This window comes from Vidua chalybeata, chromosome 6 (genome assembly GCF_026979565.1).
Source record: "Vidua chalybeata isolate OUT-0048 chromosome 6, bVidCha1 merged haplotype, whole genome shotgun sequence".
NCBI classification, from domain to species: domain Eukaryota; kingdom Metazoa; phylum Chordata; class Aves; order Passeriformes; family Viduidae; genus Vidua; species Vidua chalybeata.
The window spans coordinates 31,285,878-31,310,738 of NC_071535.1; the positions used below are offsets into that span (position 1 = coordinate 31,285,878).

The 24,861-nt window shown below is 34.6% G+C and overlaps 1 protein-coding gene across 4 annotated transcripts in view; it reads right to left on the reverse strand.

Annotated features, from left to right (window-relative positions):
* Positions 1–7,808: 7,808 nt before the first annotated feature.
* The window catches only part of FMN1 (formin 1), a 170,509-nt gene continuing 153,456 nt past the window's right edge, over positions 7,809–24,861 (reverse strand). For 3 of the 4 annotated variants that reach the window (XM_053945797.1, XM_053945796.1, XM_053945795.1), the window contains 4 exons: positions 20,552–20,603; positions 17,280–17,429; positions 9,057–9,141; positions 7,809–8,003 (listed from right to left, as the gene is read on the reverse strand). In XM_053945797.1, the coding sequence (XP_053801772.1) occupies positions 7,959–8,003; positions 9,057–9,141; positions 17,280–17,429; positions 20,552–20,603 (332 nt within the window). In that variant the 3' untranslated portion in view covers positions 7,809–7,958. Of the gene's footprint in view, positions 8,004–9,056; positions 9,142–15,078; positions 15,107–17,279; positions 17,430–20,551; positions 20,604–24,861 lie in introns of those variants that run through there. The other variant, XM_053945798.1, reaches the window with a different exon arrangement.

The following is a 24,861-nucleotide window of genomic DNA, read 5'->3' on the forward strand; positions in this document are numbered from 1 at the left end:
AAAGCTCTTCAATAGTATGCATCTGGAAATGTGACGAGTTGCCAAAAGTGGGATGAGAACTAAAGGAAATCTACATCTTCAGACGTGTGCAAATTGTTTCAGATTCACCCCCCACAAAAACACCTTCAAGAACATTGACTTCAGTAAGATAGATATTCAAATTCCTTGCAGATCTGAGAAATAAGGGGTTTTTTTAACAAGCACACTGAACCTGGGATATTAACTGTATCAGTAAAACAGTGTAAATAAAATAAGTTATTTAGATAGAATTTTTCAAACAGAGAAACCTACAGTATCCCAATAATATATTTTGCATACAAAAAAGACAATTGAAAAAATTAAAAAAATACTGAGGAGGAAAATATAGTCTTTTATTTACAATCAATGTCTCCTTAAGACTTTAGTTTAAAAATAAATACTCCATCCCACTACAATAACTTTTACAAAGTCAGTCATAGCACATCTTGGTTTTTGAGAAAATTAAACTTTCAGATACACAGTAGAAACACACACACACACACATACATAATTACAACGTGGAGCAGGGAAAAAGCACCTGAATCTATTTAACTTATTCTTTTAAGACATTTGTAACATATTTAATCAGGAACTATTCCAAGGAGTTTAATTCTGAAAACCAAAAAAAGCTAAACCATATTAATATTCCATTATTTTTGCTTTACATATTGTAGGATGATATTGTAGGATGCAAAGTGCAAAGTTGATTTCAATTCAAAGGACAGCAAATATATAATTGCTGAGTGTATTTGCACACATTCAAGCAAAGCTATGATTTTATTAAAGCAAATCCAACATGGCCATCAGAGGCCTAAATGCTGTTATGTCTGTGAAACTTGCTAGGTACACATAGAACACTAACAGCATTGCGAGAGAATTTACCATTTTGCTACATCTTCAAAGAGAAGTTAAACAGTCAAAGAGGCCTCTCTTTTGATGATTTTGTATCATATGGAGAGAAAAGAGGGAAGCATACCAACAATAATAACGTTCAACGGTGCAAATATTTAACTCAGAATGATTGGAAAGGAAAAAGAACGCAAATAGCTAAATAAAGGTTGAAAATCATACTATAATTCTACTAAAAGCACTTTTCCAATCAAGGTCAGGCCTTGATTTTTCACGTAATATTATTTCTCCATTTTTGCTTCCTGCAACTTCCAAATGTGGCAAAACTTTCAATACAGTGAACTTTTGTTCTTGAGGCTGATATAGCCCCCACCAAAAATAGTGCCATTATATATCTGTATTTCTTAAAGTATATAGTTCTGTTATTCCTGGGGAACATACAGTCAGTCATCATCTGGGCATTCACAGCTTTGCTGAAAACACCTAGAAGAAACGGTGCTTTTATCAACTCTCTGTGCGAAGTCCTTATCCAGTCCCATCTGACACAGAGCATGAGTCTTCCTTTGTAACAGGTATCACTGGTTTCAAAACCGATGCAATATGACAACCACTTTCATTTGACATAGTTTTTCTGAACTCGACCCCTAAAAATCTGTTCCATTTCCCTCTCAAGTCTCTCCCTTTTCTGAGCTATATGGAGATGAAAGTGTGTTGTTCAGGCTACATGCCTGATGAGCATACACACAGATTATTTCACTTGACTACAGTAGCACTCAGGCCCCCTTAGAAACTTGTCCAAGAAAAGCTGGCTTGATTGTCTGATATAATATAATCTTTTAATTAAACAAAGCCCAAACAAACCCAAGCAAACTTGACTTCAAAAGAAAATCCACAAGGAAAATATAGTGAGGTTTATATTGTTGTTTCAATGGCACTGCAATGTTTTCATTCTTTACAGCCCTTCTAAAACCCACTGGACTGTAACACAAAACAAAAAAAAATAATAGAAGGAGAAAAAAGTATTATTTTTATGTGGAATGAAATCAGTTTTATTTATTCACCTTCCTGTCAGATATGAAAGAAGTCTAGAATAGAACTGTGAGCTTGTTCTGATTAATTACAAAACGGTATCCTCCCATGTAAAATCTAGAAGATACCCACACCATGAAAAAACATCCTAATAAATAGAAAAAAATAATTGTAAGAAGAACATGGCTTTTATCCAGCTTATAGTGATTAGCTGCTATTGGCAATACACCCCCAAAACTACTTTACACCTAAGAAGTATCAGGAGTTGTACAGTATCTATGCTGACAACTGATGCTCCAAGCTGTAGGAAATAGTGCTATAATCTTACATTGCTACCCAGTTTTTGCAGTTTCTATAACATACTGTTTGTGGATGGTTGCTCAGGATGAGCAATTGTTCAGCAACAATGGATTGTGTTTAGGGCATGGCAAATGAGACAGTAAAAGTATTGAACTACAAGCTTGGCCCCTCTGGGAGAAGTCTAGAGAGAAAATGTACTATTTAAAGTACTCAAATGCATAGTTCAGAGACTGAAAAATAATCTTGTAGAAGACTAAAAAAAAATTAAAGAAAATTATCAACCAGTGAACAGATGTAACAGGTCCTCTTTCTTCAGTCACTGGAACTTCTATAAGGCTGCCATTTGTGAGTACCAATATAGTACATAAATCTCAGTCTGTCAGTACTCTTTAGGTCTTTCACTTGACCAAATACATTATGGCTCAATGTCTATAAGAAAAACATCCTAACATTCTTAGTATTATTTTGTGCCACAGTTAACTTCTAATTGCAGTGAAGATTGTAGTTACCAGCAATGACAGAATTTGGTCCCATCATTTGGCCCTATGATACAAGTACTAGATTATGATTAAGAAAGGCTGAGAAGGCAGATGTCATGGCAGCTGATCTCATCTTACCTCTAGGAAAATATGAATGTTCCTGCCAGGACAACACTGGGAAACCTGAAATACAGCTGTCTGTCAGGACTCTGATGAAGGATGGCTCTTTCAACAGTTTTTGTAGTCAATCTTCTACTGGTCAGAGCACAAAGAGTAGGGTAATATAAGTGTTACTGATCATATCAAATAATCATATGATCAGTAACAGGCACAGAATGATGTTCATATACATGAATGCAGCATTTCTGAAAACTGTAGAACCTAATGAGCGGATACAGACAACTCTACAAAACTTTTGCTATTTTGGAAGAGTGTTCTAGCTTTTACCTTAATCTGGAAATATAGGTATGATCTCTCTCCCTTTTGAAAATCAACCATTGACATTATTTTCCAGTCTCCCTTCCAGGAGTAGCCAGGGCAATCTACGCTCAGGGAATTCTGCAGTGTAACTCCTGAGAAACACACTGTCAGAAACTGATGGATAAAGCAAAGATGCCATGCCAACAGCTTTCTCCATCCTCCAAAAGCTCCCAGGACTCCAAAACCTTTGCAGGCAGATCGTACCACAGAAAAGAAATCATGTCCCACACTGGGACAGTTCAGTACAGTTTTCCTAACAGGATTCTAAAATATTTTATCCAGTCCCATGACCCCATAGTGTTCTCTATGGATTTTTTTTTACCATGTGGGCCAGAGGAATACATACATAAGTAAACCTGCATGCATATATAAGCACTATCAGCCTGTATAAAAAGGCTTCTTTATTAACTCAATATTAGCTTATTGAAGGTGAAATTGAGGTGAAAAAGTATGAAATGAAATTAACCAGAAACAGTTAATGAAAAAAAAAAGTGCAACCTTTAATTTAGTCTGAGATGACACCTGACAGAAGGAAATCACAGGAAATGCAATGCTGTCCCACATTAGGGAAAAGCTTATGTCACTTAATGTCCTCCCAGGAAGGTGGAGCACTCTGCCTCTAAGCTATTTATCAGTTCAGCAGTTTTACTTCATTGGTTCTTAAATATATAATCTCTTATATCCAGTGCTTAAATTTTACTAACAGGTCCTAATTTAAAAGACTGAATTCTATGAGGTATCAAATAAAAATTTATATACAGTTGAAGCTTGCAAAATTTCCTAAGATAGTACCACTTAGGTGTACCTCATCACCTCATCTTCAATAACTGAAAAAAAAATTAGTAACATTGCTTGGAATATTTTTAAATTGAGAAAATTGTTTAAAAGAACACAGAAGAACAGGTCTTGCACGCATTTTGAAAAAAAAAAACTTGTGAAGTCAATTATTTTTGAAGAGTTCTACCAATTTTGCTTGCACAACTTCTGAACTTCAGATCTCTGAAGTAGTTGCATTAAATTCTAAACCCATTTAAACCCTACTGAGCAGTGGAAATCTTTGGTAATGATATTAGCAGGTCATATCTAAAAGGAAAGACAGTTATTTAAATCTGGCACCATGCCTACGGCACCCAAGGTAAAGTCTCTTGCATATGCTCAAACCTTTGACTACTAAGGAACTAGGGTTTCTATGATTCTGGGATTTCTCACTGTGCAATCCAAAATGCCAGTTTTCTCAGACCTAGCTTGGGAATCTCCAAAACAGTGTTGAATTTCAGAGCAGATTAATTTTCTACCTTAATACCGTAAGATGCATCCAAGAAATGCTATTTATTAATAATTTGAAATATAAATATTTATATACAGAAATGGAAGGTCATAGTTTCTGTTTTGATGCAAAAAATTGTAAGTTAAATAGAAAAGTTTAATATTCAATCCATACATTTACAACCCTATGATAAAACACAAGGCAAAACAATTGCATGGCTTAGTGATGGCAAAACACCTGGGTAGTTCTCATAGTTTAGTAAAAATATAACGAAAAAATGATTTCTATTGTCAAATCTCAAAGACACTAAAAGGTCTTCCATTTAAAAATCAACAAGTGGTAATGTAAATCATGTAAAGAGCACTTTGCAGATTATTATCTACTCATCTACACTGAATTCTTCCTAATAATTTGATTTATAAAGCAGTATTGTATATTATTATTGTGGGTAATAAACACCTAATGAGTAAAATGGGTTGTAATAGTCCTTTGCTTTACAGTCTTTGAGAAGTTTGGCAGTAACAGGAGAAATTAAACCAAAACACAACAGGAAATTCCCCCTCTTAAGCCACATCTACTTTACAGTCACAGAAGTGACTTCTGTGAAGTGTTGAGGTATTTTAAGTTAAATAGACCAGAAAATGATAACTGTCTAGCTATTGCTGCTTGGCTTGAGTCCACAATTTTACTTCCTTGACAGCAATGCAGACATGTACAAGAGCCTTCTGTTCTATTCCATCTTCTTAGTTTCTTTCTTTTCTCCTTCTGTCCTTTTATTCTCCCCAAACTAGAAAGCTCAAGGTAAAGTGAGGCTTCAAGCTAAAGCTTAAAACATAATGTTTGGTGACACTTGGTGACCCCAAAGATGAGTGCTGGTTGATGCATATTTGTTATGCCCGAAGTGCCTGAATATTTCATAAATAAACAGCTTATGCGGACATATCTGTAAATATCTCCTCTCCAGTACACAATTTTAGTTAAAGCCAGCAGGTGCAGCACCGTGGCTTCAACCACAGGCTGAAGACACTTGTGGGTATCACTGGGGGGAAAGTGTGATATTTAGCTGATGATTGCCATCCAGGAGTCTTAAAGTCTTGATTAAGACAACGAATCCAATAATCTTGGTGAATTCTTCTTTTCATTTAAAAATAGTTCAATTAGTAGTAGAGGCTTTAAGTCATGGGTTAAGCTGGAATCAGAAACTCTGACCTGAGAGGAAAATCAATACAATTGAAACTTAGGAAGAAACAAGGTCCCTGTGCTATATAAGTTTTTGAATCTTCTAAAAAATAGCCTTAATTCTCAATACCTTGGCAAATTGCTAATCTGATAAAAGAATTATAAATCTGATCAAGGAATGCTTTAAATGAATAATTTTAATTTTAATCCCTTTTTATATACATTTTTCAACATTTCAAAATGAAATCAATGTGAACTGAAAAATGAAAATTCACATTTAGAAATTTTGAAACAGGATATTTCAATAAGTTAAAACCTTTTTTCCACAATATACTTCTAATGGGAATTTTCAAGACCATCCATTTTCACAAACAGTGTTGCTCTTGCTGAATAATACTTCAAGTAATACATTTCATTGAAAAACTTTCAGTCAGGTCAAATGGCAAAATACACTATCTTCATGATATATAGAAAATGATATAAAAAATAAACACTGTTTGCTTAAACACTCATCAGAATTGCCTTTCTTGCTATTGTTCTTTGGCTTTTATAGGTATTATTGCTCCTATTATTTACCAATAATAGTTTTGGAAAGACATGTACTTCACCTAGTTAGTGGAAGACAGGAAATTTAAATCTTTGAAATTTTCTTCTTCTCTGCAATGGGACTAGTAAAACTACAAATCAGATTATTTTTGCTGACATACTGTTGACTGCTTTCATAAGAATTATACTTACACATCTTGAGTATATCTGTAGCAGGTAGAAACTCCCAAACATACAAGAGACTCTTGAGTCCTTTGTTTTTATTTATGCAAGAATGAGAGAGATACTAATTTAAGAAACCTGCACTGAAATCCTAAGTTAATTTATGAACGGGTCTCCAAAACTGCTATTTTCCTTAATATAAATGTACACTGCTAGGGGTGACTTTGCCTAGGTTTCATCTTGGTCTCTCTATTGAATTTGCTGTATGATAACTGGTGTCTGTCTCATGTATATTCTTTCTAGTTTCAAAGCAAAGGACAGATGTTTTTCCCTCACTAGCTTTTTGCTTCACCTAATTTCTCTTTGTAATCAACTTCATACACCACTATCATAAAGCCAGTTTCTCTCCTGTGGACAGCAAGCAGAATTACTTTTCTGTTTTACCTTAAATTAACTTCTGCTTCCAGATTTCTCCTACTAAGAATCCAAATCCTTAAAAAGCAGTAAAAATCTTCAAGTAATGCTGGATATTCAGTAGGGTTATTTTCAGGCTCTGCCACTTTATAGCAATGGTTATAATGTTACAGGAGGACAGCAAGATCTTGCTAATTCCTTCTGAAGTTTTACTTATTATATTATGTATATATGTATTAAAAACCATATAAATATATAGGTGTGCTTGACACCTTCTTCATACAAATATAGGGGGACAAGAGCAGGCTGCATAATGGATTTTAGAGTGAGATAATTGCTATTAAAAAGAAATCTTTAAATTGAATTAAAAGTCAAATATTTAATGGCAAATGCGTAACTTCATGGAGAGATATTATTGTATCTTAATGAATAATGACCTCTAAACACATCACTTCATGGAATTGATATTTGCAATACATACCGAAATAAAAAGATACATTTTATCATTTTTTCTTTTGAAGCTCAAAATTTAGGAAATGTTAGATTAAAACCATAAAAATAATAAATCTGTTATGCCATCAATCATAAAACTAAAGAATTTGAATATTCCTTTTTATGTGCAAAATATTACTCCGATTTTAATGAATGGCATAAGCTGAAGCTTCTATAAAAATATTTATAGTAAAATACAGCATGAATCTATAATTACATTTAGTAAGTTTTAGAAAGATGTGTCCAACATTTAGACACTGAAAAATTATTTAGAATGAGTCAATTTTACCTCAGTTACTGCTGAAGTAATAAAAAGTATGCTGCAATAGACCTTTGTGAACTGAATGGCATATTTGCTCTCACCTACATAAAGCCCTGTAAATAACCTACAGGTTGTTAGTCATTACTTAACTCAGTATCCAAAATGCTCATTTTCGCTCTTCCATATTAATACATTATACACAGAATATTTTAATTAACCATTGACAACAAGATGCATTTTAAGCAATGTAAGGAAGAGTTACAGAAAAAAAAAATTACTTCCCACGTAAAAACCTTCTTAGAACTCCCTCCACTGAACATACAAACCCCTCTGAAGGAACTTAAAAGTCTTTAATGGATTGTCTTGGGACAGATCAGCAAAGCAGAATTCAGTATCTAACATAAGGTGCTTCCTGGTCCACTGGTGTAGTAAAGCATCAGGCAAAGTATGAAATCACTCCACCATTTTCATTCATCTTCTTTCAGTTGGCAGTCACACTGGCTTCCTTCTGACGTAGTCTCTCTTTCTGTTAAAGAAAAAAAGAGTTTTATTATAATTCTCATCTATAATTTTCCATCTCTGCTCATGTTCCCATGAGCACTTGGTCTAGAAGATGGAGAAATAAGTCACAGTTTCAGTTTTCTTTAAGAAATGCTTGGAGCACTCAAAGAAGGTTTAAAACTTTGAAACACATTACTTAACGGTGGAAAAGTTGAGTTTGCTTTTACTACATACTTGTCAAATACTGCCTACCTTTAAAAATACACATCTGTGAAGACCACTGCAGCTAGAGAAAACCAGATACATTTCAAATTCATGTGACTAATACCTTCTCATGTCTGGAATGGCCTCTGCTGACATAAGGGCTCTAATTTAGCATTAGCTAGATGATCTTGCTTAATGACCTCTTTCCAAGCAAGTGTAGTCATTCATATCTCTGCTGCCTGATCTGCAACTGATATGCTCTGCTGGGAATGGAAATAATACCCTGGTGCCTCCATGTACATTTCCTTCCCTTGGGCTCTTGCCTTCTAGAGTCTGAGAAATGCTTGTCTAACCTATGTGCCTTGCACACAGACAAAAAAAGGATTTATATACAATGCAAATTATTAGACCTCTTACTGTGTTGTATCGAAAACACTGGTGGTACAACAAGGAATAAAATGGGGATTTAATCCCTTCTACCACTATTCCACAAATAAAACAAGATTTTTAAGGTTTTGAAAAAATCAGACACTCCAGCCATTGGACAAATATATGCAGTGAGCTTCTGCACTTTGAAGCATGGAAGAAAATACAAGAGACTACAGCAGAAGGGAAGAGCTACAAAAGCAGCTCTTTTTGTTATCTAAAATAGCAGAGCCATGCTTGGGCACAATTGAACCAAATGTTAAACATAACTGTTGACTACCAAAGGACATAAGCTTTAACATTTCTCCTCAGGAAGAAAAGCACTCTGCTGCATTCAAACTAAAAATACTACTCTCTCCAACAACAGTAGAAACCAGCCATCATTCTGAATGACAAGAATGGTGTCACAAAACCCCTTTGGAATGTCATCCTGAAAACCAGATCATACCAGGCTAGCTGTAGGATTGATTTTCTTCGTTTCAATTTTCTTCTCTGCAGTTAACTTGCTCACTGATTGCTGAGCCACTTTAATTCTGAAACACAGAAAAAGAGTCATTAGATTTGATGAAATGAAAGGTATTCTGGCTATACTTTGTAAGAAGCCTCACCAGTACCAGTTTTTTTTAGGCACATTAGCCCAACAAACTGCTATTTCTATTTAAAGGCACTTAAAATAAACTACCAAAAGTAGATCAAAGTACATTTTCAAATGGAGAAAATCAAAAGCCTGTCTGTATTGCTCCTTGAAAATGTCATCAGGAAAATGATTTCTCTGTTTTGCAGGATCTGGATTTTATGGAGTATCTTTCCCACCAAAAAAGCTGTGCTATCAAGGCAAAAAGATCCTCCTCTGAAAAAAAAAAGAGCTAGCTGGCTTAATCAGTTCTACACACAGAATATGCTATTTTAGCAGGCCATCTGCCAGGCTATACATTACATTTCCTCTGAAAACCTTGACATGAAAGCATCTGCCAGTTTTTTGTTAATATTTTGTGTTGCTTTAGATGGAATTGACTGACCAGCCTCACTAATGTGGCAATAGGAGGTACAAGAGGGTCTTGTCTCAGGGTAGTTAAAGCTGTCTCCTGTACAGCTACAGACTACTCTGCCAGGAGTACTGTAGAGATAAGGGGAAAGAAGAACACATCTGATTCCTCTGCTTCTTGCCTTTTGCTCTAAGGGTCTTGCATACAGAACCCATCTTTCTGTGGGGATTTAACAAGAAGAACCCAATGAGGAGTTTAATCAGGAAGAAGAGGAGAAACAGAATTAAAGAAAAAGGGACTTGACTCTCCTTGTACAGACTGGAAAGTCCATAGGAAATTATGTGCTAAATAGTGATAAAAAGGAAAGAAAATTCTTGGCACTCCTAATAGAGGATCTGCCCAGTGCTAAGTGCCTCTATAATACTGATGGTACATTAAGCTACTTTATATTCTATATGGAAAATGCAAAAGGAAGGAGGTTGGGAGTGAATTTTTACAAGAAAGGAGAACTCAGCAAATCAATTTTCAGTAATGTACACCAAGTCAGTCTTTTACTAGAAGCAACACATTTCTTGGCACTCTTGAACTGAAAAATTCTACTTTCTTTTCCTATTTAACTTTTTCCACTGGCAGAAATAATTGCTATGGCCAGTCAAAAAGTATTTAAAATACCATGTCCAGTTCAATCCACTTTCGACACACTCAATTTTTGAGGAATTTTGGAAGAAAAGCAAGAAGAAAAGTGGATTATAGCTGCAATTACTGATGTGTACTTCCTTGCTGTAACACTAGCAGCAAGCTGGATTCTTTTTAAAACACAGAACACATTCATAATTCCATTACTGTCTCTATCAGTGTTGGAAATGTTATCAGTGTTGGAAACAAAAAATTTCTTCTCTATGTATTTTAGAAGTATGTATGAGAAAGTTCCTGGTGTTGTCTCACTTCCCAGTGCTTAAGAAGAGGAGAAAACAGTTACACTACTTTCAACTAAACTTCATTTCAACACTGTTTAGCTACAGTGTTGATTCAAGCTGTAACTACAGCCTCAAATATACATGTATGAAATTATTATTCTGTACATTTTTTATATACAGCTGGCATATTTTTAGAACTTAATTAGTGTTCCCATGTTCATGTAAACAACTGCATGACAACACATCAGTCCATCCCTTTATTTTTGTTAATCTGGACAGTTTACTTAAGGCAGGATGACTGCACCCACCGGACAGCACAGCTACAATGTTTATGCGAAGATGATGATGGATTTCAAGACAGTTTTCTTAGCAGAATCATACCAAGTGATCAGCTTCTAAACTCTTCCCTATTTTGAACACATTTTCTATCTGATCACATTCTCCTTGGTCCTAGAAGTGTTTTCAAATAGTTTTTAAATGTCTCGAGTGCACACTTTCATCCAAAGGGAGAATTACAGGGACTACAAACTTTTAGACTTAAAAAGAAAATTATGTCTGTCACTGATATAGGCCTAGCTCTGTGTATTTTACGGCATATTTTCACTATTTCTAGGAAACCTGGATAGAAAAAACAGAATGAAAGATGGGAACAAATTTAAGCAGGGCCTATTGCAAAAGGAAAACGGGTAATGGTTTTAAATTAAAAAGTCAATTTAGATTAGGTATAAGGAAGAAGGTTTTTACAATGAGGATGCTGAAACAGAATCAAGCCCTGAGATTGAGGGCCACAATCTACAGCTCACAGTGACAAGGACAGTTTTGGACAGAGAGCACTGGAGAGGACAAAGAGACCAGAAGGGATGATAAGAGTAGCTGAACCATAGCACAAGGGACAAGGGTGACTGCACACTGGAACAGGTTGTCCAGAAAGGCTGCGGAGTCTCCCTCAGTGGACATACTCGAGAGCTGTCTGGACACAATGCTGTGCCATGTGCTCCAGGATGACCCTGCTTCAGCAGGGAGATTGGACCAGGTGAGCCACTGTGGTCCCTTCCAACCTGACCAATGGGCTAACTTAGCAAGCAGTCATGAGGTCAAAACATTATGGAATGCAGGTCACTTAAGCCTTCAAACCTGATGAGCTGCAACATGGATGTGCTCAAAAGAAATGTTATTCTCTTTCAACTGTGAATGAGATCAGAAGAAGTCAATGCACCTTAATGAATAAAGAAGATATGGTGTCAAACTAAGAAGTACTGCACATTAGCACACAATATGGAAAAATATTGAATTAAACTAACAAAACTATGCATTTTTAAATGTCAGAACCATGACTCCAATACTGCATATGTATCCTTACTATAATCAATGGGAATGTAATCAGCTTTCTCCTGCCTCTATGTGGCAGGTGGTATCTTCCCCTGTAAATAGGATAAAAGCCAAGCTTCAAATTAGAAGATATTAGTGAAAAATAAAGACATTATTTTTATTCAAAATTATTTTTATTTTGTACCTAGGGATGTAGAAACCTAATCTAAACATAAGCCTGTGTTTATTATGAAAAAGTTTCCTTTGTAAGGGAAATAAAGAAAATATGTTTTTCCCTTACAGGAAAAGGTATTACCAAGCCAGGGATTAAGTAGGTAAACTGATTATCATTTTCACCTCTGCTTTCCACTCAAGTCTGACAGCAGGCAGAGTGAACTGGCACACTCCACCCTCTGAAGTTCCCCGGTTAGGAAAACCAGAATCGCTTGTAAATGAACCAATTGCTATTCACACACTCATGTTCTGGCTCTGTTATTGTGCAACAACAGAGACCATATTATCTGGTTCTCTCTCAGCTTCTCAATAATCGGGAAAATCCATTCTTTTCGCTTCTACAGCTCCTTTCATGCAGCTAGTGGGTTATGTGGATAGCTGTGGGTTAGGAAATAACTTGGAATGACAGTTCTGTGTCACCTGAGCTTCCCATGACTAGAACTTTAAACTTCTCCCATAAAACTGTTTTGGCATAAGGAAATGTTGTGCAAACAAAATTTCAGATATGGGTGGAAATGAACAAGTGGAGGTAGCTACAGTCAACATCAACTGTTCAATCTAGAGCCAAGCTGCATACCCAGTCCAGACCCTTAACACAGCTGAACAGTGACTTCTCTTAGGACTATGAGAAATCCCCAGAGCTCAAATTCCTTTCATGTGTTAAATGCCTTTCAGTCCTATTTCTGTATGCAGCTCATAAACGAAACCTCAAGTCACAGCTCCATTTCCTGAAAACTGTTAGGCCATGGAATAAAACAGGTTAGATTTCAGTATCAGATGTTTGTGTATTACCTGGCCTGGCAGATGATTTTACAGAGTACTTGGCTAGCTTTAAAATTAGAAGCCTTATACCACATTATGAAGTTTGAACGTTGCCACTTCTATTACTGTGTTGTACAATACAATACAACTGCTTATCAAGCCTTCGGGCCTAGATCTTCTGGAAAGGACTTGTTCATTACTGATCAAATCTTTCGATTGCATTTAAAATAAATGTGCACTAACTAAATTAGTAAAATACAGTAAAATGTATGTTGTCAGTGGATTTTGTCATCAAACCTCAAATTGCCAATATGTTTGATAGGTTTCTTTTTTTTCTGGGTGTACTGAGAGTGGTTTATCTACAAAGTTATCCACAAAGTAAGTGAGAAATTTTATCTCTGTAGTCATAAGGAATAAGATTTTAAAAAAAAAAAATATTTTAGGAAAGTTGGTGCATAAGAAAAACCAATAGGAAGACAAGGGCTACAGAAAAAAATATACTTCAGTCCGTCTCACATGGCCACTGGCAGATATTTAGGAGTGTATAAAGACAGCCAAAGCCTAGTGATAATCCCCAGAATGCTTTTGCAGCTGGAAACTCTCTTAATGTGTAAGTCCTTTGTAGATCTTTCTAATATGATTTTGTATTGTCACCATTTAGAAGCAATGCAAGCTTTTACCATATGCGACATCTTGTGACAAAGTGTTTCTGTTTTCAAGATGAAATATATAATTCTGTTCATTAAATAATGATCGTGTCCTCTCCAGCTATTGAGACAAATTTTGGTTCTATTTTTGATTTCTGAATTCTAGCCTATTTGTATGCATATTCAATCTGAAAGAGATTACTTCATCCAGTACAGTAACCATTGTAACAATCTTATCCTTGCAAGAGTCAGCAGTGAGTTAAATTAAGAGCAACAATTCTTTCCTATTTTAATGATTTCATATTTGAAGGGCAACAGGCATAAACACATTATTATAATCTTTGCCACATTTCTTTTGCAAAATATAACCACAGTTTGTGATGAAACTCACTGCAAACTACTAGTATTTCTTCTGTATTTATACTTTTTCCTTATTTCAGACTTGCCTAGGACATCCTCTTAAAATATAATTTAACACACCATGAATGCTTTAATCGATTTATGGATGGGTATTCATTATATGTATATATAATGGATTTAAGTTGTAATAAATATGTATTTGTTTTGGTTCTGAATTCATAGACATGCCCACTGCAAATAAAATTAGTAGTTTAAGAAAAGGAAGTGACAGTGGAAATATCTGCAATCCACCTTGCTGTAAGTGCTTTATTGCCAAAACCTCCAACTTTTTAGTCTTCAGTTATCATCTCAAAATTTCATAAACAGAAAAAAAACATAAAAGCTGTTGATGTACCTGAACGCATACACATGGTAAATTATAAAGCTGTCAACAGCAAAACCGGATTTTGAATCAAAACAGCACCGAAAAAAAATGTTTCCAACATTTGGTGCACTTGTATTAAGCTGCTTCTCACAGATGATGTGATTGTCAAAGCAAATTTTATTTCATTGTACTTAAATTCTGGTATTGAAGGGAAAGTAAACTGTCATCATATTCCTATCAGGCACATGGTTTGGAAAATCATTTTCATTTTGGCCCTATTGTCATTTATATATCATATATCATATCATATCATCATATCATAGTTTCTTATTTATCTGTAACGCCGTCTGGCATTCCTAAATTATGTGCGAATTTTGTCCAGGAAAGAGACAATGACTCAATTATATTTTGCAGGCAGCTAATTTATTTTCATGGTGAGGTTAAATGCAGGGCAGCTCAGTTGAAGTGTTTCCTCTACTTTAAGAAAAAGTCTCACTGCAATCTCATTGGATTCCTACAGTTGTGTTACATTTGGGAGCCAAGTAGCTTTAGACGAAACAGGTTCTTTGCAGCTGAGACTGTCATTTAGTTAAAGACAGCACTCTTTTTTCCTGAAACTCAGAGATTTTAAAGTTGTCTGTTATACAATGCAATGTAGTTAGTTTGGGATATAAAATTTTAATTTTGGAATAATAGCTCTTTTGACCTATTTTTACTACTATTAAGTTTAACCTAATACATTTTAATTATTCCTTTGATTAATGATAATTCTGTATATTATAATTAAACTTTTATGTGTTATATTTCTTGAGAGACAAATTACAATCCATTATATTAACGTTCCTATGTAAATAATTAGCTAATTCCTATACATTTTCAATTACTCACTTACATTGATGTTTCTTCCTCTTTAAAATTTCCTTCAAAACAAAATAAGGGTTCATGATAAAAATGTTCTCTTTCCTTTTTTTTTTTTTTTAAATTAAATTGCAATCTTTAAAAATGCACAACAAATAGTGCATCCAATTAATTAGCCAGTTAAGGAAGACAGCTGTCCATTCCTGTCATTCTAAGGTTTTTAGTTACCAGTGTGTACAATGACTCTTCCCTTGCTTTCAAACTTTTTTGGACAGCAGTTCATCAATTGTTAGTTTCATACTTTGTTAAAAAGGACCCTTAAATGATCAAGACTTTACAAGACATTTTCAGGTGAATGAAAAAGCTTTCCCTCCATTGGAATCTATTGATTTCACTGTATCCTTCTTTTCAGTAGCACACTACAGAACAATTTAGAATGATGAAAACAGCTCTTCTGTCATTCGAATTTACTATTTACACAAGGCTCCGCATTTTAACAGCTCATCACCTTGATGAATCATCCAAATTTGAATGTAAAGAACAATGAATTGTCCTTTTGTAACTAATGAAACTTTGTTAAAATTGAAGTGAGCTTTGAAGAACAGATTATATGACCCAGAAAGTGTCAGCACTTAGAAGTATTATAGTAATTGCTGCTCTGCATTCTACTGGTATTGCTTTACAAGGAACAGGAATAAAGGCATCTGTCAGAGGAATTGATGATATATTTGTTCTGTGTTTTTATTTGTAGATTTGATCGATACACCCATTAAAGCACAAGAAATTCTCACCTCACTTAAGTATGAAAGCACACAATATAGCAGTCTACTTACAAATATTTCTTAATTATTGAATTAAGATAGTTAAGAAGCCATGTACTGTTGAAACATCAGGCATTTCAAACTGAATTTAAAGGATCATTGTGTACCATTAGCAAGGGGCTAATTACATAAAAATGAAAGGATGTATGGTCTGGATTTTTTTTTCTTGGGCAGTTAACTTCTATTCCTCCTAACTGCTTTTGGAATAAAGATAAGTTGCGATTCAGCAGAAAATATATCCCTGAGATGATCTCTATCATGACCATAGCAAGATGCTTGGGACTTTTTTATTTTATACAGTTTTTAACATGTAAACCAAATTTGTGGATTGATTTAGATACAAGGAAATAAAAGATTCTTTGTAAACATTTGCAGTTGTCATCTTCCAAAAATCAATCAATAAATGATACAAAAAGCCACAACTTTTTAGTGTTTTAAAACTGTAAGATCTATAAAACAATGCTGATATGGTTGATAATTGAGAATTCATAACTTCTACATCTAGTCCTTCAAAAAATCTACATTATACGAACCTGAAAGCCCCACTGATTTGAAGCAAAATGGAAAATATAAGTGCAAATGAGTGTTCTACTTTTGCTTGTTCTTTTAAAGACATTTTAGTCTAACTCTCTGTCAATTTGGAATAAGCACCTGGATTTAAATTTTATGCTGAAAGTAATTGCTCCATTCTTTTCCAAAGAATGACTACATTACCACTCTAGGTCTTTTCAAATGAATTGTAACATGCTGAGCATGATGAGCTTGTAGTAGAATTGCTTTTTGTGTGTAAAAGACTTTAAGTTTCTTTAAGAAAATCAAGAAAATAATTGAAGGTTTTAGGTTTTTGGGTTCTTTTACTCTAACTAATAAAATCAGGAGACTGTTGTGAGATCTAGCGGCAAGCAGTTTGATGTCCACAGCAGGACACCAAAACTCAGAAGTAGTGCTGTAAATTCAGTGTGGGGCTTCGACACTATGCTAAGTGTGGCCTGAATCTCTGGGGCTTCCCTTTGATGCAAGTGCAGTATATTAACTGGAAAAGCATTCACTTTTATTTGTCTGTACTGTCTGCGACAGCAATATCGCCTCATTTAGGCTAGTTCAACATGAAAATGCACAGAGAAGCAATCTGTTATAAATTAGCACAGCTCTCCTTTCATTTTACTAGCTAGTAATTGGAAGGGGTTACAAAAGTGTAATTTATCAGATTATATGTGTTTATCTTTTTGTGGGGACAGCATGCCTTTGGTGAATTTTCCTACACACCCTGAGGGAATAATCTTTCCTTGATGTCCATTAGATCTGAAAGAAAACAATGACGTCTGTGAAATATAGGAGTATAATTTGTTGGGTTTGAGAAGCAGCAGTTTCCCAGACATCTAAAATGGTATTAATGACTTTATTAGAACCTTACCGTTCCTTGGAAATGTTTTTGCTCTCTCGTTTCCAAATGGTCTTGAAGTCACTGCAGAATTCATACCATACCGTGAAAACGTAGTTTGGTGTGATCTCCTTCTCGCCAGGCTTTGGTTTTATCCCAAAGTATCCCACTGTTTCTTCAAAGCTGCAAGGGAGGGGGAAAGAAAAGAAACCAGTCAATGCATAAGCCCACTGGGGAAACAGTTTCTCTGATTCAGTAGTCAAGGCTGGTAATTACTATAACTTCTCCTTACCCTTGGAAATTACAGCAGCAATTCATGCTAAGTATAACAAAGCTTCCAACACCCACCTCTCTTCCAGGAGGATAACTTGCAGATGCACAAGCCACCACAGAGATCTGTCATGCTGGCAAATCATGAGTGTCCAATAATAATGAGAAAATCTTAACTTCTTGCCTTACAGGAAATGCTGTAATATATTTATTTATTTTGTTCTGCTGCACTCCATGAAGATCCTATTCTCCCATTTATCTTTACTGAAGGACTCTGGCAGAGTCACACACCAAGTCAATAAAAATCTCTAGGTTTGGTTGAAAATAATCTTCTAGTATTTAGGAAGAATTGGGAGTAGCAACAACCAAGCAACAACAGACAGTGCCAATAGTAATTTTGCAAAAGTTTTACTGAAAATAATCTCCTTCCACATGTGTCAATAAACAATTAATTTTACAAAAATACATTGCCAGTATTTTAATGCTTTGAAAAACATTTTATAATGTGGCTGTTACTGAATTGCTATACAGCTGGATACTTCCAAAGTATTCTTTTAGTACAGACAATACTTCCAAGAGAATTTTAGCTTATTGTGCATTAACCTTTATGACATTGCTTTGTATACATAAAATGGAACAACCCACATGGCTAGGTACTTATAAGAATAAAAGTATGTTCCCTTTTGTTAAAGTTGAACCACTTTTCTCTGCAAAGTAGATGCAACAATCCTGAAACATTTGGTGAAATTTATTAAAAATAATGCCATCATTTAAAAGCAAAGGTAACAACATATTTTAAAATAAGTAATATTTCTTGGAATAATAATTTTACTTAGTCAGAAGAAAGCTATATTCTTCTTTAGAGCTGCAAATAGGTTCTAAACCTAAACACAGGAGGTGTAAATCTTGAAAATAAAATAAATCATTTTGAAGACCTGTAAGGAGTCTCCAGCCATTCAACACTTGTTACATGAACTATGGATGCAGCTTTGGCATCTTTCTTCATTTATATTTGCATAGTTCACTTTGCATGTTTTCATACAGAAATACCAAGGTTAGGCTCAAGGTTTTTTGACTTAGTTTGTCATTAAAGCTCTTTAGCTAGGCTTGAAGAATATAAAATATCCATCAAAAACTACAGAAGTTATCCATCTAAAAGAAATAGATACAGAATAAATGGATAGAGAAGTTATCCATCCAAAATAAAGCAATATATACTCCAGCTACTTCACAACAAAGCTTGGATTTTAGCCACATGAGCCAATATGCTCTGGGGTTTTTTTTTGACACTTTAAAGATAGAAACCATGTACAATATCCCATATTGTTCAAGGTAAGCTATTAAAATAATAGGATTTTTTAATCCTCATGTGTGATAACCTTTTACATTTCTTACTAGGTTTTGCATGAAACATTTAACTATACTTCAAGTTAACTGATGTTCCATATTTAAAGAATCAGAATGAAATACGTGTATATAAGGCTATAACATTCAGAGTTAATGGGTCTTGCCATGACACTAGGAGGAGAAAAATAAATAATTAAATAAACAAACAAACAAATCAAATACAGCTTTAAATATCTGTGTAAAACATTTTGGTTTTCAAACTCTAAAAATACTAAAATACCTTAGTCATAATTACATGGTTAAAACCATTTATATTTACTGGGCAATGTAATTTGGATTACATTCATTTGGGTGGGCCACATACACCTCAGCTGTTCATAGCACTTTCACTGGGATAGCTTAGCCAAGAGCAGCAAGAACAGAGACTCTTCTCAGGTTTGCTTCATGTAACACAGCCCCAGGTACATTGTGCACTCTTCCACCCAACAAAACCCTTCACCATCCCAGCTGCAGCATACAGAGGTGGGATCCTGAAATCCTGCACTGTCTTTCTCTGACTTCATCCTGACTCTTTGCATCCTCTCTTCCTTTCTTCATCAGTAGCACTCCTTTGCTTTCAACCACCTTAATCTGGCTTCCTGGGCTACCTTCTGCCCTTCTAAAGTAGTCATTTAAAATACTGAATATTCAGCTAGCAATTAAAAACCAAAACTCTGTGTTGAACAACTAATTCCCTAAGTCAACTGCAAATGGGGTGTAACTCCACACCCTGGAGAGTCCATTCTACTCTAGAAAGGCTACAAAGCAGGTAGGATATGAAGGAGCCTTGTGCCAAGGAAGTTAGGTTTGTAGCTAAGTAGAGCCAGTCAGAGACTTGAAATGAGGAGGCAAAGCCCCAGCTGCCATCAGCCAGTTGTTCAGCCAATATTTAGGCATCTTCTGCAAGCAGATGGGAGCAGTTCACCTAAGATTTGAACTGCATTTAGGAAGTGCCCCTTATCTCCCTCTTCTTGACTGACTAGGAAAACTGAGGTGCCTCAGGTGGAGCAAGTATGGTCTGAGAAAAGTACAATTAAAATCCAAATTACCACAGATCTGCCTTCAGTGACCAGGAAGAAAAAATATTGATAGGAAGTTAAAAATTAATTTACCCCAGTTTATTTATAGCAGGTCCATAGTTAAGATGGATGTTTCCCAAAACTACAATTTGGTAAACAAAATGTATTAGTAAAATCAACTTACTGAATATTTTACTATCCAACTATAAATCAATTAATCTCACTTTTCCCATAGTTTGACTCCTTTGGCCTAAGTGAGGCACAAATATTCAAGCAATAAAAACATTGGGATTTCAATGACTTCTTAGGCAACCGAGTGCTGTATGTAAGTGCTGAAAATGTTCAGTGATGATGAAATACATTTTTATGTCAAAGTAGTTAATCAGTTATTTATCTTTTCTGTAAAACTGTCATTCAGTTCAATGCAGATAATTATTAAAACCTCAAACACAGTACACTGTTTGGATAAAAGCGCAAATGAAGTTTTTCTTGGAAGATTTTACATAAGAGTTTTTCAGGAAACTTATTACTTCTTTGAAATACAGATCCTTTATGCTACTTAATGTAATTCTTAAGTTCAGTAATAGCTTCGATCAAAATAAACTTAAAAAACACTAGCAAAAATCTTACCATTTTTGAGCATTTTCCAAACTGTTCTCTTCTTTTTTCCGTTCTTCTTTAGCTGCCAATGAGAAACATTTTAAAGGTATAAATTATTGTCTTACTGTTTTAGAAACCTCACAGATTAAATATATCTTATTTTCAATACTGCACAGTTTGTATACTAAGTATAATAAAAATGAGAAACACTTGCTAATTTTCAATTTTTACTTATTTTTTGTATACAATGAATGTTTCTACTGTACCACTAAAATTTATTGGATTTGAAAAGTAATTTAAAATCCATATTATAATATATAGTGTTAGGCATTAATTAAATAAAACATAAATAATTAAACTTCACTTTCAGATGTTTTAAAAAGAAAATAATTTGTTTGTTTCTTTATTGTTGTAGGCCAGAACTTACAAATTTAAATGTGTTTCTGCAGCATAAACGATTGGAAGTTCAATTGGAATTGAACAGGTACCAAACATAGTTAACACCAACTGCTCCATAGAGCTATCACATTTTGTTCTGGAAGCTGGAAAGTGAAAACACATGTAGTAGGTTTTAAATGCATGGCATGTACATGCTTTTTTCTGAAAAATCAGCCAAGAGTTTGAAATATGGTTAGTGAATCTGAGCCCCTCTATTACAGAATGCTCACATGAACTACTGAAAAGGATTTGATTTTCAAAAGATAGGCATTCTCCACTACTGAAAATGTTTCCTGACATGGATACTCAAAGTAAAACAAGTTTTTGTTCATCAAGTCTTCTTCATACAGAAGAACAACTTCAGCTCCAGCAGAATACCACATATATATATATAATAATACCACTGTGGAAAAGTTATTCCTACTCCATATTAAAATAATCCTGCAAGTGGTAATGTTAACATAAACAGAATTCAGACACTTTTTTTATACAATGATAAAGAACTTTATCTTTTTGCATCTGAGTCTATAGGAGTGCCTGGTTGAAATACAGTTACAAACTGAGTTCACAGACAAGGCCATTGAGAAACTGGTCCTGAATGACTCCATTTCATTATAATGCTACTGACAAAGAGGTTTGTACTATGATAGTTTAAAATGAAAATAAAAATTGAAAAATGAAAATAAAAATTCAGCACATTTGCTGTTAACAAAAAAAGTTAATTTCAACTCATACGTTTCCCTACATTGGGCAAGTGTGTTGGAGATATTTATTCCTATTATTTAATGTGGCCAATAGACAGAAACAATGTTGTGTGTCCTTTGCAAGGAAAGCAATTACTTCTATATGATTAGGTTCTCCACCTCAAATCTTAGTGGCAAGACAGTTGCAAGTAAAATATATAGGGCAGGTCTGATTTATTGCATTCATCTCAGGGTCCCAAAAATTTGCCTAAAGTTAACCAAATATACTTAATTCCTTATTTTAATTTTATAGCATTAAAAGTAGAAAACATAGTTTGGAATTCTACTGATTCATAATGATATAAAACTAACTACACAAGCTGAACTATGTATAAAATTGTACAATTCATTATTACATTAATAATTTATTTCTGGTTTTCAAGGAGATGCAAAATTAAGTCAGGCAAATTTCCCAACATAGCTACATTCCCAGCTACAACAGAAACAGTATCTTTAGGTCCCTACACATGAAACACAATAACTACTAACAAGGACAACATATTTATACATTTATCGTTAGGTGGCAAGAGCTGATTTACTGCTTTTAATCTTGCAAGAATAGGAGAAGGAAAGATAGTGGAAAGAAGTTTTAATTTTTTATACAAAGTAAAAAAACGGTGTGACTTTTAGGAAGAAACACACAAGAGTTTACATTAATGTAACAGTGATTGTATTTGTGTACCAATAAAAGGGAAAACATGAGGAGGAAAATATCTGTATTATATGGCAAACAGTATTTTCTGTATTTTTAACTGTAAACATGTCCACCCAGGAATTGTTTAAAAGCATTTATTTGAAATTTAGATGTTCAGACTTGTTAAGAAAATAAATGAACAACTCCATATAACAAATTCTATAATGTGTATGACAAGAAACTAGAGCAATTCTCTTATGTTTCATACAACTTCTAACTAATTTTCCACTCAAAATCTGAAATATCCTGCCCTTTTTCTCCCCCTCCACAACCTGCAATGACTAGCACAATCAATGCTGTCAGATATATGTTTCCATGAAACAATGTAATTTCCTCAGCAGAGTCTTCAAAGCCCCACAGTCAAGCTATCAATCTTGTCTTAATTTGTGGAATTACTGAAGGCAATTCAAATGAATTTCGTAAGTGAAAGAACTTATTTATTTCTCTAGCAACACCATACTTGCTTGCATAGGATTTGCTTTTGGCAGAAGTGGAATGAGGCAATCCTTTCACCCTTAGATCACGCGTTTGATTTCAGTTTCATCAAGTTAAGAATACATTAACAATCATATCAGACTGACACAGGGATTCATCCAGCCCAATATCCTGCCCTGGGCAGGCACTGAAACAGGTGCTCAGTTAGAATTATGGACCAGGACAAACACACTTCCCCCAAGTGAACTCTCTGCCTCTGAGATTCTGTAGCTCATACAAAACATTTCCTGCATTGAACAGCATTGTAATGTAATCTTCAATGGATTCTCCTTCAAGAACTTGCTCATTCTTTGCTCAAGCTTTTATAAGCTCTTTAACTTCCACAACCTGCTCTGGCAAGTGTTCTATAGCCCAAATATAAGCAGCACATTTTGTTTATTTTTAAATGGACACCTGGTATCACTCTTGTATCAGAGAAAACCTGACTCCAGTGAACACTGAAATACGGTGTCTATTGGCATGAGCTTTTTTGATTAGGATGGTTTTGAAGCAAATTTCCTCAGTATTCCAGATTTATTGAGAATTGATTTGGTTTGCAGGTAGGTTTTGTGTTTGTAAACTGATTTCCATTAGGAGGAAACTGAAAAGGAAGCTCCACAGCAAATGTACTGCAATATTTAATAGGGACAAAAGGACCAAAGTAACATTTGGGCCTTCAGACATCTTTGAACACATGAGCTAGATGATCTTATGAATTTGCCTCACGAATCAGATATTTGTGATGATTTCCTTTTAATGAAATGCAGAAGTCAGCATGAAGATTCACGATCCTCTATCAGTTTAAAAAGTGAAGTAGTATTAGAGTGAAATGGTAACAAAATCCTCCAACTTATTCTTTCTACATTGTCTACTTTTTGAGGATGGAAGAGTACATGAAACACTATACTGAAAATGAGAAATTACCAGAAAATATTTATTTTTAACAAGTCTAATGTATGCACAGCAACTTCCAGTTACAACAGAACCAATACCTCTTCATGCATCAGGCTACTATGAAATAGATCTCCAAAGAACAAAGGAAAGAAAATACTGGATACCAGCACAGACTGAAAATTGAGAAGGTCAGTAACTAACAGAAGCAAGCAGAGAATGATGATGCACTAAGAAAAGTGGAGAGAAAGACAAAGAAAGAAAAATGGGTAGCCACAACTACACAAAAATCTCAATTATTCTGCCCCTCTAGTGAAAATTTTAACACTCATTGCGTCTGACTGGATACATTTTCTGTTACTTCTCTCAGACCTTAAATATATGAAGGATAATTCTGTGAAGTGTATTGATTTAGCACATTACAACTTTTCTTTTATTTTTTAGTATTTTACTACTTTCATAATTGAAAGATCTGATGCATAAAGTTTTTACAAATTTTCTAAGCTTTTTGGAGCAGTGACAACTTCCACAATTACAAGAAAATTGCAACAACTAGCCATCAGGATGGAGATACCAGAACTCTTAATTTTATATTCCAAGACCAAGTTCCTGTGATTCAAAAACATATGCTTCAAGAACTTTAAGAGACTGCTTTGTAAATTGTAGTGTTTTCTGCATAGGAAAAACACCACCCTAAAATAAGGTATTTGATTTTTTTTTTCCCTTGAGGAGGGACATATGTCTTTTCTGACTCATGTCTTCCACTCAACCACAGTTAAGACTAAGACAGAATCTATAATAACACATACACAAAAAAAAAAAAAAAAAAAAAAAAAAAAAAACCAAAACTCAACCTTAAAAGTAAACAACAAAACCCCTACTGACATTCCTCTCAGAACTTTATAAAGCCTGGACAGAGACTGTTAAAACAGTGGCAAAAGGTTATTATGACATTTTTAGTCTTATGGGAACCCATATTCCTCATTAGTCAAAACTAAAACCTCTTAGGTAGGCATGTTGAAATGTAGCCAAAACATGGACCCCATCCTAGATACATACTAACCCTTGATTTAGAGGCTGAGGAAGAAAAGTATACCCCC